Genomic DNA, 14887 nt, shown 5'->3' on the forward strand with positions numbered 1-14887 from the left:
GTGCAGTCTGCTCACTGCATCAGAAAGAATGTTTTCTGGTGGAGGGCCATCGTGGTACACAAGGGCTGTGAAAATATCCTCTTGATATTTCAGAAAAGATTAAGGTCTGTGGACTTACAGGGGATGACATAAGAATTATATATAAACTGCTAAACAGAAGAGATAAATGGAAGCTTTTTTGTGCCAGCGATGAGATCTTCTGGTTGCTAGAGAGAGCTTTATCAATAGATCACTATAATAAACACCCACCATTAACGGATTGTAATTGTCCCATGATGTACTCCAAGAAAAAGATTTTAAAGGTAATCTGTAGAAAAAAATCCAATTTTCTTTATCATACATCACGGGACACAGAGCAGCCATAATAATTACTATGTGGGTTATGCGCCATCCATAGGTGAATGGACCCAAAAGAGAGGAGGGGGACCTCTGTGTCCTGTGATTTACTCCAAGAAAAAGATTTTACAGGTAATCTGTAGAAAAAATCCAATTTTCTTTATCATACATCACGGGACACAGAGCAGCCATAATTACTGCGTGGGATGTCCTAAAAGAATGTCCTTAAGGGGAGGGAGACACTATCACAGAAACTGCCACCTGAGAAGGACTTATTCTGCCGTCCGTAACCTACTGTGGCCAAAGCAGTATCCTCTGTAGCTTTGATATCCATCTGGTAAAATCCTATGAATGTATGAACCAAAGACCATGTAGTGGCCTTAAAATCCTGAGCCACTGACACCTAATGGCCCAAGATGCCCCCCACACATCTGGTAGCAAGCGCCTTCACAAAAAAAAAAAAGGGGGGGGGGGGGGGGGGTTGGTCAACGACCTTGCCCTTTCAAACCATAGGCTTGAATAATTAAGTGGCGGATCCAAATTAAAATAGTTAACTTGGATGCCAACTGCCCTTCCTTGGCTCTACTGGCAGCACAAACCAGGATTCCTGACTTGTGCCAACAATCCAAGTTATCATGACCACCTGAACTACCTCCATAGTATGCAGCGATCTTACTCCTGCCAACTGAGAATTAGAAAAGAAGGCAAGACACTGTCCTGATTCAAGTGAAAACTAGAAACCACTTTAGGCAACAAAGATGGATGAGGACGCAACATTGAACGGCAACAAAGAACGGCCCCTTGCATGAAAGCCGCCAGCTCTGACACTCCAGTTGAAGTGAAAGCAACCAAAGAAGCCATATTCCAAGATAAAAGACTGACAAATTGGTTCAAAAAACAGCCTCTGCAAGGACAGTCTAGAGCAAATTCAAGTCCCAAGGACACAAGAGTGGCCTGACAGGTGGGACTGTCTGTGTTACATGCTGTATGAAATATGAACCAAGGAGTGAAAAACAACAGCTTCTACGGAAAAATGGATAGGGACGAAATCTGACCCTTAATGGTACTTAAGGCCAATCTCTCTTCCCTTCCTGATTGGAGATAGCAAAGAAACTCCCTCACATCTGTAGGTGCCACTTGCTTTACCCCAGGCATAAAATATTTCTAAGTCCTGTAATTGAAGTTCCCTGAAGCAAGCTTCCAGGGGCTCAACAGTGCAGAGATACAGGACTCAAGACAATTTGAGTTACCACTTCCCGGATTCTTCACAAAAGATGCGGCAGTAGTCGAACCAGAGGGAAAGTGTAAATTAGGGAGAACTGGTCCTTAAGGTGTTACTAGTGCATCTACCACTATTTCCAGTGGGACTCTCATCCCGGACACAACTTGTCCCAACTTGTTATAGAACTTGGAATCTAATTGCCAAAAAACATCTGAGGATGCAGAAACCACGTGGTCCCGGCACTAGTTGCTAATGACTGGAAAACCCCCCTGCCACCATTCTATACCTGGAATATGTACTTGCGGTAGAGACAGCACTTTTTGTGCTGTCCCTGACAGAATGTGGTTCATCTTCCTGAGCCGCATGACCCCTGGTGCCACCCTGGTGGTTGATATATATGCCACTGCAGAGGCATTTCCGGACTGAACCTACAACTGGTTTGTCCTATAATCCAGAGCAAGGCATAGTGGCACAAAGCTTCAAGATATTGATGGGCCGTATCCTCTCCTGTGTTGACCAAGTCCACTGAACTGTAGCCACCTTCAAACCAACTGGAGAGGCTAGCATCAGTGTTTATCTTCCAAGCCCCTGAAAGGAAGAATTTTACCACCTTCACTTTCCGAACCAATTTTAGCTCTGCAACACTCTGGGAACAGAGCCTTCCGGCAAACCAATGACTGGATCTTCAAGTTGCAGACAGAGAGAAAGATCAACTACAAAAGACCTGGAGAAGGACTGTACGTAGGGAATGTGCTTTGACCTAGATACAACTTCCTCCTGCAGAATGTATTGAAGGAAAATCCGGAACCGACTGCTTCCTGACCAAAGGTTATTGAGGTATACTGAGATTGACACCCCTTGCGTCTTTATCAAGTTCCGCACCGGGGCTAAGAGCTTTGTGAACCCTCGGAGGCTGTGGCCAGCCTGAAGGACTGTCACAAAAAAGAAAAAAGCGGACTTTCTACTGCTATTGCAGATGTCTGATGAGCCTGGAAAAAAAGACGACACATGAAGCTATGCGTTATTGATGACTATGGAACCCGAAAACTACCTCTTGCAGAGAGGTTATCACTGAACAGCCTATCTGAAAAAAAAAAAAAAAAAAAGGATGCCCAGTGATCGTTAGACCTCATGTGCCCATTTAGTTTTGGAACCGCTACCATTTGAATATTTTACAATAATGAGCCCACAACTATTGCTCCAAGAGCCAATGCAAGGCAAAAGACTGTCTGTGGCAGACCCAGACAGTCCCAAGAGATGTGCTTAACTTACCAGGTTTTCTGGCCTGAGATACTCTCAAAACCCAGTGCCTCCCTCACTTAGGAGGTGAAAGCTTACAGCACCTGGTATTCCCGGGCAGTCTCCCATTCAAGTACTGACCAGGCTTCATCCGAGATCAGGCGTGTTTAGGGTGATGCGGCATTAGTCCATTGCAGTTCTGCTAAACGCTAATGACCTTCTAATGCATCAAGAATCGCTGCCAAACATCACAGTGACTCAGATACACCAGATGCCACTGGTCCAACAGGAAACCTGCACATCGCCAGATCACTGGACCTAAGGGCGGTATACCTGCCTCACCCGGCCACTTCTCCCTTCTGGAGTAATTAAGCTGGTCTAACAGGTAAATAATGAAGCGCCCATATTAGCCAAAACCCAATACGCAGTTGCAAAAGGATGCAGACCTAAAAAAACACCTACCGCTACCCTGTAGGCAAGTATGCAGTTACCCAGGTATGCAAAACATGCAGGTATACAAGTATTTTTGGCATTCATGCATGTATGCAGTTTAATACAAATAAGCACATTTATACAGTTTAATGCAAATAAAAATAAACATGTATTTATGCAAAACATGCGTTTATGCAAACATGTTTCTTGTGCAAACATGCGTTCAAGCCGGTTTGCAAGCATGCCCCTGCTCAACTGCACCAGGCCCAATACTAGTTTTGCAGGTTTAGCCAAGCGCATAGGCATCCAATACAGCCTCTATGCTGCTGCAAAACAGCCTAAAAATAAGCTCCTGCGACCAAATGCACACTATACTGGAGACATGACGCCTTCAAGTGCAGTGATACTCGTACAGAGGTGTATCGAACAGATAGTTGTACAGGCCCCCCGGATTAAGCAGTAAGTATAACTTTATGCAGTATATAACCATGACTTGTCTGGTAACATAGCTCTCCCATAGAAAGTTTACATTTCTTTATGTAGCCATGAGCTGAAGCTACGTCTCAGAGGCCTCGCAGATCTTTCAGCTCACATGGTTCACCAACAAAAAATACTGCTGCAGCACTCTGAACATAACAGGAGTCCAACCTTCACCCATAACGCCAGGCTTCCTCATAAAATACCTAAAGGGAGTGGGTACTTCTTAATCTGGGGTCCACTCCCCTGGACCTGTGTAGCACCCTGCAGGAAAGCACCTTGGTCAGAACAAACACTGCCCAGGTTTCCATTACGCAGGGTCCAGCACCGTAAGGCTGCATTATAGGCAAACCTTGAGGAGTTTTCTCTCCTATCCAATGAGGCTCGGGTACCACCCATTTTGGCTGACAGCTATTTCAAATGGATCCAAATTAAGTCCTTGATTCTCAGTACAACCGTTCCAGACCTACAAGTATGCGCTGAGAGCAATTGTAGTACTTCAGTGACCACCTTACGGACACTGGTGAAAAAACTGAGGTACTTCTTGTGTAGCAGATGGTATATAGGAGAGGACTTCCTGTTTGATTGATCTGCCAGTGTCCATTCACCTGTAGGTGGCGCATAACCCATATAGTAATTATTATGACTGCTCTGTGTTCCGTGATGCACAATAAAGAAACATACGTATTCAAGAAGTGTAACAATTTTTTTTTTGTTTTGTTTTAATTGTGCCCTGACATAGGTTTTTAGTCACTAAACAAACAGCATAATTATTTATCTTTTCATTCTGCCTTCTGACAGATCGTTAAGTATTTATTTACACGCACACACACACAAAATTGTAAATAAAAACCTTTTTACATGCTTCATAAACATAAGCGTTTATTTTTATACCCAAAGTAACATTTTACATTGCAAAAATTCAAGAACAAAAAGATTTCAAAAACACGTCAATAACATTTATTACAATTGTCAGTTATTTTTGTTTCAATAAATGAAAAGACTAAACTTGCTCTATTTTGTGACCTGCAGTGTTTCCAAAGAAAGGGTTTAATTTTTATTTTCCTTTTTTTTTTTTTTTTTAAGAATTTAACAGTACAGACTTGTGCAGCTGGTAAATGCGAGAATTACTTTCTTCTTCCTCTTCAGCTCTTTCATACTGACCAACGAGGTATCTGGTCTCCACCTTACAAATGAAAAAAAAATAAAATAAAATACAAGCATTCACCGTATGACTACATAACACATATTAGGTGAGACTTCTGCTGTATTCAAATAATGAAAAGTACAAAAACAATGTATAGCTGGTTGAAGTTGTGATGCAACACAGTGAGACGCTTCCGAAATACAAATTTAAATTTAATGATAGTTGACTTTATCTGCCTTTGACCTCCACAGACTTGTATCACAATGTAAAGCCCCTTTAAAAGAAACAAAAGCCAGTTGACATAGGCCCTAAGCAAATGCAAGGGGTTGTAAAGGGGACCTACTTGAACTGCTATCAGCCTAGAAGTGTTTTTCTGCTTGAGTTGCATACCAATTAACATACAGAAATATGAATATAAAACACTGAATGGCTACATTGGATAGGGTTACAAAAAGGAAAATCAGTACCCTCTCGCATATGAAAATACTAATTATCCCAAACCTGCCTTGTGCTAGAATTATGTGTAACTGACACTTTTGTCACCGAGAAGCTTGTATGATGAAAGGTGGCATCAGAAAATAATATTTGCCAGAGTGATTTTATGCAAGTACTCTAATGCTTCAAGCTTTAATTTCTCCTGCCACTTTAAATTGCTGCAGCTACTATCCTTCCTACCATTTAAACTCCCCTGGCAACAGACTTCCCAACATAAAAAAATGAAGCTGCTTCTACAGAGTGAGTCCTAGGTTTTAATTTTTATCGTGGGTTATGTAGTGTGGCAATACAAGATAAAAAACAGTGCTTAGCAGAGATGATTATAGGCATTACAAACATTTTAGCCATGGATTTATAAAAACAATACATGAAAGAAATATTGGGAACATTATCACCGATATATTAAGCTGAGCTGCCTCATAAAAAAAAAAAAAAATGCATATTCCAGAACACTGGTCACCCTCCTGCCATTAGCGCTGTGCAAGTGCAGGTTTTTCTGAGCGCCAATATAATCCCGCCTTAAGAGGGAATTGGAAGGACATGCTAACCCAGCAAAGCAAGAGGATTACTTTATGAAATTGAATGCATTCTGATAACAGCATCTCTTGGGAATGCTGAAGATTAAAATATAAAATGCCAAATCCAAGTGTCACACATATAATCCAGTCTGATGACCTGGTTTAGCCTCACAAAGGCTTTCCCATTTCACTGTAAAATACTCCACAAGACAAAAGTAAAACAAAGTGGACTATTAAAACTCAAAGCACACTAAAACAAAACACTGGTAACACTGGGTTCAGCAAATATTAACTCATATTCATTATAAGTACATAAAGGGTGCAAGGATAAATTCATGCTTATTTTAATACGGAATTAAGGCAAACCATCTCAACATGCTAAGAAAGCTGTCACTGATCCCTGTTAAGTACAGCTAAATGATGAATATGCGTACATAAAAGTCAGCCAGAATTATAGAAAATGGAACAGATGGAGACGTCATTGCTCTCTGCTCCATTTCTAACTCTGCACAGGTGACAGCTAAAGCTTTGCGTTTCTATATACCAAGTAAGGAAGGGAGAGGGGCACCAGACTAAGCAATAACCTAGATAACTACATTTGGAAAAAGCCCACTAACTGTATATGAATACAGTTTTGAAGCATCATTGAGGTGCTGTTCACCCCACAAAAAATAAATAAATTTAGGATTTTTGGTAATCTGTGAAATACTTTTCTTGGAGTACATCACAGGACACAGAGAACTTCATATTCATAACTACTTGGATTATACTATATTCAGGCAAATGGACACTGGCCAGAAAATGCAGGAATCCCCACCCAATCAGGACCCCTCCAAGCTCAGCTAAACCTCAGTTTTGTAGCAAGCAACGAGGAACTTGTTTTTCACCAAGTGAAAAACAAAAATAATTCTGACTTGACTGTACACTCCCCATCTTAGAGTGCAGTACAGGACAGGACACAGGTAGAATATTCATAGAGCCTAGCATATAGGCTGTTATCTTCAAGTGTTGAAAGTGGCAAAGCTTTTGGACACGTCCCCTTGGGGCCCACGCTAGGACTTCAGTTTTATAGCAAACAATGCAGAGAAAACAAGAACAGAGCGGAGGAGGGTGGACTGTTTCCTGCAATGTACTTCAAGATATGGAAGTTGTCACCATTCCTTTTACCCTTATTTGTACAGTACAGGACACAGGCTGAAAATTCATAAACCCCAGGGCATACCCAAGCAATGAATCACAAGTGGGCAACAAGGCAAACAAAACGTGACAACAGGCAAGGAACCAACTCAGAATGTCTCAGAAAACCTTGATGCAATCGTACAGGCCTGGAAACCCACATGGTAGAGCTTAAAAAAAGGCATGAACTGAAGACCAGGAGGTGGCTTTACAAAGCCAAGTAAGAGATGCTTGATGTCAGTATGTCCACAAAACCCCCACACATCTGTGGTTGATCGCAAGGGTTGCTAGAGGTATCTTTCCCTTTAGAGCTCAAGCTTTTACATGGAGTGGTCTTATCCATCTAGCAGCAGTGCACTTCGAAACAGGGTGTCCCTTTCAAAACCCTGATAAGGCGAAAAAATTTTTTTCAAATTTTGACTTGCCTATAAATTCCATATCTTGGAGTACAGTACAGGACACGGGCAAAGTAGTCATAGACCCTGCGTAATAGGCTTGAAACTTCAGAACACTGGACACTGTTAAGCTTTTGAGGACTCACACCCTAAAAGATGCCTCTCCCTTAAATTTACCCTACTCTGTGAAACGAAGTTTGGAAGCTGAAGCCTCTGTAGAGCGATTAGATGCCGTGTTTTGTACCCCTCAAGAAGGGGTGTTTTGGCATCTTCTGCTGTTACAGTTAAACCTTTCCTCCTGTGACACCTTTTATAAATTAGCCAAGTTCCTCCCCAAAACAGATACCTTCCTTGAAAAGGCATACATGTGAGGTGTCTTACAGGCAGCTTCAGCTGTCCAGTCTTTTAGCCAAGATTCTGCACATGTAAAGGGAGATTAGGGCCATACTGAAAAATTGTCTTCCAATATGCCCTAGGGCCTCCACACAACAGTAGAAGGTAGAATATGTAATTGCTCTGTTAAAGCACTATACTGAAAAACAGGGCCATGTTGGTTGTTCATTACGCTAGTCCAGTTAGCTGGAGTTTGACATACTAGCCAGAGTAAAGAGTGCCTTTAAGGAACATCTTCAATAGTACAGTAAAACCTTGGATTGCGAGTAACACGGTTTACGAGCGTTTCACAATAAGAGCTATTTTTTTTTTTAAATTCTGACTTGATTTGCGTGCATTGTCTCGCAAGAACGGCAGGATTCAAGCCTCTGGGGTGTGCACCTCTTGCCACATGTGGTACTGCATACACCAGCAGTAACACTGGAACGCATTATCTGAGTTTCCATGGATTCCTTTGGGGAAACTCGCTTTGATATACGAGTGCTTTGGATTACAAGCATGCTTCTGGAACTAATTATGCTCGTAATTCAAGGTACAGTGGGATGTTTAAGACTGAGACAGTAGGATCAACTAAAAGAATAGGCCACCGTTTTTGAACTCATTTTCCACTGGACAGAGTTTGGCAAAGATTTGGGGAGGACTGAAAATCCTTTCTGGAGTATTCTGACCATTACAGATGGAACATCTATCTGTTCATGAAAAGGGAATGTGAGGGCTTTTTTCCAGTTGTCTTTATACCCAAATTGGCATGATGAGACAGAGGAAAATCAAACTGCATAATGCCAATGCTTTTGTGGAGGCAGCAGTGAGCTCTTTCACATTAGCAAGCATGTTGCATGAAGCTTCCCCTTCAATAGTGTGGCAAATTGGGGAACAAAAATCTTCAACAGCTTTCTCCATTAATGCCTCAATGCCCCCCTCATTATGTATGCCTTGTCTAGGGCAGGCATATTTGGATCCGACTCAGGTAGAGAAATGGGAGTAGCAGAACCGTGGTGTTTTTGAGCCCTGGGCAAAGATGGTTGCACTGAATGAATTATGCTTTTGTCAGGTAGGCTACTTGTTGCGTACCTGGAATAGAACTAAGAAAGCAACAGTTAGAGTTGACGCCTGCTTCGGGTGCAAGGATCACTTTGCCACTCTAAGATTGTGCGGATTGTTGGCAGAGCGAATGTTCACCTGTGGTTTTGCAATAATTTCCTTTCACCTAGTCTCCACCATAGGTAGGTATGTGGGTATTCCCCTGTGTGGTACTCATGGAGAAGGGTGGGGAACATAGGGTGTGTCCAGAAGAATACAGAAATCCAGTTGTAGACTGTTCTGTAGAGAATCCTTATGAAAGGCAGGAGGAAGCACCTGAATACCATATGAGGGCTCTAGGCAGAATTGACTGTAAAATGTGCGACCTTTTGTGGGATTCAAAACTAGGTCATCCACCGGAGACTAAGCTCTGAATGGTTGCGTTTTAGTGTCAGATTTAAAAAGTTTACACGGTAATGAATTCAAATATAGCCTTGGTCTTCTACAGTATTAGCTGCATACAAGATGACCCTGTCTTGCTTGCCCACAGCGCTGAACTATATAAAGTCCATGCTTTGCCACCTTGGTGAGCATACCTCAGAAGGGGTCTTCAGAAACCATAGGGATGGACCTCTATAGTACCCTGTATCTGCCTACATGCAGTGCCAAGGTAAGTCCCCATGCAGCATCCAGAGCAACATTACAGGTAGTCCTCACAGCATGGAGTCCAGATGCAGCTCATAAGGTTTACTAAGGTGGGCCGATCAGGATGTACCACTTTTTTGTGGCACTAGACGACAGTGAGTTATTGACTAGAATCCCAAGACAAAATAATAAAGGAAATGAAAAAAGATGGTTCAGGGCTGTTTGCTTATCGGACCGCTTTTGGGTAGTCTTTGGTTGGCTTGAGAAAACAAAACAATGAGGGGGTAGAGTCTAGGATGTCTGTGACCTAGAAAAATGCAAACTAACAAACATCCATCCCCCCACTCTTAGACGTGAGGGTGCGCAGTGGTGCAGTGGTAGCACTCTCGCCTAGCAGTAAGAAGGGTCACTGGTTCGGATCCCAACCACGACACTACCTGCTTGGAGTTTGCATGTTCTCCCTGTGCCTGCGTGGGTTTCCTCCGGGTACTCCGGTTTCCTCCCACACTCCAAAGACATGCTGGTAGGTTAATTGGATCCTGTCTAAATTGTCCCTAGTATGTATGAATGTGAGTTAGAGACCTTAGATTGTAAGCCCCTTAAGGGTAGGGACTGATGTGACTGTACAATGTATATGTAAAGCGCTGCGTAAATTGACGGCGCTATATAAGTACCTGAAATAAATAAATAAATAAATTGTTAAGAAGGCTTTGAGATAGACTCTGAATTGTGTGTTTTAAGTCTTGCGCCGAAAAAAATGGAATGAATTTCGGCTTTGAAGAGCATGCCTGAGGAGAGCGAAGGGGTACTCGGTGGTGTCCACCATTGCTATCAGTGAGGGCGTTCCCCTGTGGGTCATTTATGGAGTAAGGTGAATAAATTAACTACAGGCATACCCCGCTTTAAGTACACTCACTTTAAATACACTCGCGAGTAAGGACATACTGTGAGTGTATGTAAAGTGGCTCTCAAGCTAAAGCTGCAGCTGAGTAATCCGTGCCCAGATAGTTCAGATTCCCCTCTACTTGGAAACACACTCCCTGATCCCCCACTACAGTCCCTGACCCCCCTCTACAGCCCCCCACCCCCACTACACCCCAGAAGTGAAAAAAGATTTTGAATGCATAGCATACTAGCTCATTATGAATTACTTACCCGGGATCGAAGCCCCCGCAGTGGACCTCGTTCACCGCTCCGGCGGCCCACAACACTCCCGTGGGTTACTTCCGGGTATCGCGGCTCCGACGCTGTGATTGGCTCGAGCCACGATGACGGCACTCCCGTGCATGTGCGTGGGAGCCACCGGTAATGGCACAGTCTAACTGAAGCAACGGCACGTACGTGCCGTTGCTTCAGTTTGCTTACATGCGCATGTGCTGATGACGTCAGCACATGCAAATACAGGGGATATCTCCTAAACCGTGCAGGTTTAGGACATATCCAGTGTAGCTACAGGTAAGCCTAATTATAGGCTTGCCTATAGTAAAAAGTAATTGTAAAGGGTTTACAACCCCACTTTAATAAGAGTACTTCAGTAGGTGCTTTTTTTTAAATTTAAGATAAGATTAAATTGCAACTTCAAAGAATAATTGCAAGCCAATGTTCCTATGATATAGGCAATTAAATTAAGTCTGCAGTTGTAAAGGTTTGCCATGTTTCTGCTGTCTTCTGAGCAAGCACTTGACTAGGGTCTTCTATTTTTCCTCTAAATTACATGTACATTTTTATGGTACAGAAGCAGATGTTCTTAAAAAAAACACTGGGAATAGAATGAAGAAACGGAATGTGAAGGTTGAAGATTAACCCCAAGGTAACAACAATGACTAAACACCCATTAGGGAAGATGAAAGAATCCTTAACAATACGTCTTAATCTGCATCCCCTTTTTTTCCAGAAACTGCTCTTCATATCCAGGTTGTAATGGTCTGAAAGCACAGACCTCCAATTGCAGACCAGTTTAAGCTTCAATAAGACTGGTCATTGACCTGTCCCTTGTTCTTAAGGTGAAATGTTTTGTAATGGTGCACAAACAAGATGCCCAACCATGCCACCTCTGTATAAATTACAGTACCAACTTGTGCAGTTGCTTAGTACTGCTACCAACCAAACACTGCCCATTACATAGTGATCAATAAAGAAAGAGACAAAAAGTGTAGCGCTAAACTGTATCTGTTAGCAACATCAAAATGAGCTAAGGTGACAAACAGTGTGTATCAGGAATTGTATTAAATTAGACCTCATATAAAAGTACAGAAAACCCGTGATAAATCCAATATTCCAAAGAAAACATCTATTCACATATCTACTGTACTTTGTCAGTCAACACCATCAAACTGTGTTGGGATGACAAACAGTGTATCAAAAGGTGAGTTTGTATTTAGGATAGTACATCAATGAGGAATCCAATATTCCAAGGGGAACCTCTATTGGCATATCCTCTATAATGAAACAATGTAAAACAAATGTGCATCACACAAATTAAGCCTAAAACCTAAAAAACCAACATAGGCATGTATGTATAAGGGTAAATGGTAAGTCTCTGAGGTGAGGACAGTTCATATAATCAGATGGAGACTTCTTAGAGCATAGGTATCTATCTCAAAATGACATTTGCTGGATTCCTCCAGTGATCAGCCTGGTGTAAGAATAATATAGAATGCCCTTACCGGACGCGGTGGACTCACAGGCCGTACAGCGGTGAGTCATACGAGCTTGGACCGTGTACCACGGTAGGGTTATAGTTGTTCTTGATCCACCATCAGATGATCTTGATAGAAAACTCTAATCATAAGCGGTCTCCCGGGTTCATCCTCCAGCACTCACTTGGGACTCAGACGATTTCAGACAGGGACAATAGGATAAGAAAGGCTCCACCTAGTGTGAATTCCGATTTCTCAAAGGATTTTATTGCATAAAAAATTCCAGATAAAAGCAAAAATTCGTAAAAACATGAAAAAAATGTAATTGAGCGCAGTAGATAGATGGTTTGAGGTAGCGTCCTACACCCGACGCGTTTCGTCTGAGAAGACATCAACTGGGGTACAGCTCACCTCTCGTCTACTGCGCTATTTAATAGAAAGTGCTCAAAATTACATTGGGGACACCTGTGCGGCGTGACTTCCGGGTTTGCATCACGTGAGCGTATTTTTAATCAGCTGACTATCTATCTGGCCTATCACCAGATGGCTTACAGATCCAAACCAAACCTCGGTTTGGATCATCCATGTAGCCAATTAGAATCAGGCCGTGTGGACCTGTGATCACCGCGCTCGCGCGTCACAACCCTATGACGCAGAGCGCAGTGCACTCCTCCTAACTGGCTGACTGTTCTTGGGCGTGTGCGTCACCGCGTCATGCGTCAAAGCATCCCTCTCATTTGAAAGCACTGCATGTAGTAAAAAAGGACCGCTCATCGCGCAGGCGCAACGGCGCGAGACGTCTTACCCAACAGAAACTATCAAAGATTGGTGTTGTAAATAGGCACCAATAGGAGCTGTTTCCTTACTCCATTAGCCACTCATATTGTTCCTTGTGTTTACCAGGATCGTCAGACATAGTTCGAAATAGATTGTTTGACATCCAAAAACAATACAATCATTGGGGCATAGGAGAAGTATAAATGCACCAACCAATGGAATCATCGAGGGGAATTTTTAAATATAGAACCATAATAGTCACGACACACATGTTATCCCCTATTGACAATCATCAATCTTCAATGGAATAATGCAGTCATCTTAAAAAATGTATGTTGTGATGAAACCATATATATAAAAATACATATATATCTAGAAAAATGTATAATCACATAAAAATAAAAGTAAAAATCCCCCTTGTGTATTGGCCATAACTACAAAGCCATATATCCGCAACGTGTGTCAAAAAGGAAAAAACATGTATATTTCCCTTCTGACACACAGAGATAGATTTTTAGTATTATCTAATTTAGTTTGATCAGAGAAGGAAGGGAAAAAAGGGAAATAATCCAAATACAAACAACGTAACAGATCCGATAGTCGTAATTAGAGAAGTTAATTATTATGAATATATGTTAAGTCAATATAGTAGGAATGACAGAATCTAGTGCCCAATAGAGTACCTATAGACAATCTAAAGAATATATATAAATATCTAAGTCAATGAAACAAAGAGGGGAACATAATAGGAGTCTTTAAGACTGATTAATAAACGCATTGATGTCCCACTCGATGTTTAAACCGTGGGGTACATAGCATTTGATTTGGTGTATCCACCAAGTTTCGAGACTCCCCTTATGCTAGATTCCCCTCTCCAATGTGGAATAAACCGATCTATGACCTGGAAGATGGTCCCTGCTGGGTTGCGGTCATGATGTGATGCATAATGTTTTGGAACACTATGATTAGTTTTACCTTTTTTGATTGCCGTAATATGTTCTTTTACCCTAGTGGTGAAATTCCGTATTGTCCTACCAATATATTGTTTTTTACACGGACATGTGATGAGATATACAATATATGGAGTTTTGCATGTAGCAAATTGTTTCATTTTATATTCTTTACCTGTAGTGGTGGAATTGAAAGTTTCTATTTTCCGTGCCTGGCAAGCATTCCATTTGCACACTGTACATCTTCTACAAGGATAGAAACCCTTAATGTCATGAAAGAATGATATCTTATTTGGGGGATCTATCACATTTGGTGCGATTTGTCCTTTAATTGATGGGGCACCCCTAAATATAGTCGCAGCCTGTTCAGGTAGCACTGGGCCCAAAATGGTATCACTCTTCAGTATTTTCCAATGTTTTTTAATTATATCTCTAACTTGTTTGTATTGAGTAGAGAAATTCGTAAGAAAAGACCACTTATGTTTAGAATCCTCGTATTTTATAGATTTTTCTGATTGAGCGACCAATAAAGAGGCCCGATCCATTTGGGCTACCTGTTGGATCTCCTTAGTGATAAGGGAATTATCATAACCTTTTTCACAGAAACGTGTTTTTAAAATTTCAGCTTGTAGGAAATAGTCAGAAAGGTGAGAACAATTTCTCCTTATTCTCACCAGCTGGCTTTTCGGAATGGATTTAAGCCATACCTCATGATGGCAGCTATCAGTCGGAATGTATCCATTCCGATCCGTAGCCTTGAAATATGTTTTGGTTTCCAGATGTCCATTGTTGGATATGATCTCTAAATCCAAAAAATGGATTCTAGACGGGCTGGCTTCGTATGTCAAATGGATACCTCTCTGGTTTGCATTTAAGATAGTAATAAATGCATCCAAAGAGTCCATACTCCCCCTCCATAGGAGGAGGATGTCGTCTATGTACCTCACCCACAGAGCTAGCTCCGGGGGGTTTAAAGCATAGACGACATCCTCCTCCCATTTGGCCATGAAGATGTTCGCCAAGCTG

At 41.9% G+C, this 14887-nt stretch overlaps 1 protein-coding gene across 1 annotated transcript in view; it reads right to left on the reverse strand.

Moving 5' to 3' along the window:
- Positions 1 to 4566: 4566 nt before the first annotated feature.
- Positions 4567 to 14887, reverse strand: part of TDRD9 (tudor domain containing 9) — a 393320-nt gene continuing 382999 nt past the window's right edge. The window contains exon 37 of the mRNA XM_073609957.1: positions 4567 to 4892. Within this exon, the coding sequence (XP_073466058.1) occupies positions 4788 to 4892 (105 nt within the window). The 3' untranslated portion in view covers positions 4567 to 4787. The remainder of the gene's footprint in view (positions 4893 to 14887) is intronic.

This window comes from Aquarana catesbeiana, linkage group LG13 (genome assembly GCF_042186555.1).
Source record: "Aquarana catesbeiana isolate 2022-GZ linkage group LG13, ASM4218655v1, whole genome shotgun sequence".
In the NCBI taxonomy this organism is placed as follows: domain Eukaryota; kingdom Metazoa; phylum Chordata; class Amphibia; order Anura; family Ranidae; genus Aquarana; species Aquarana catesbeiana.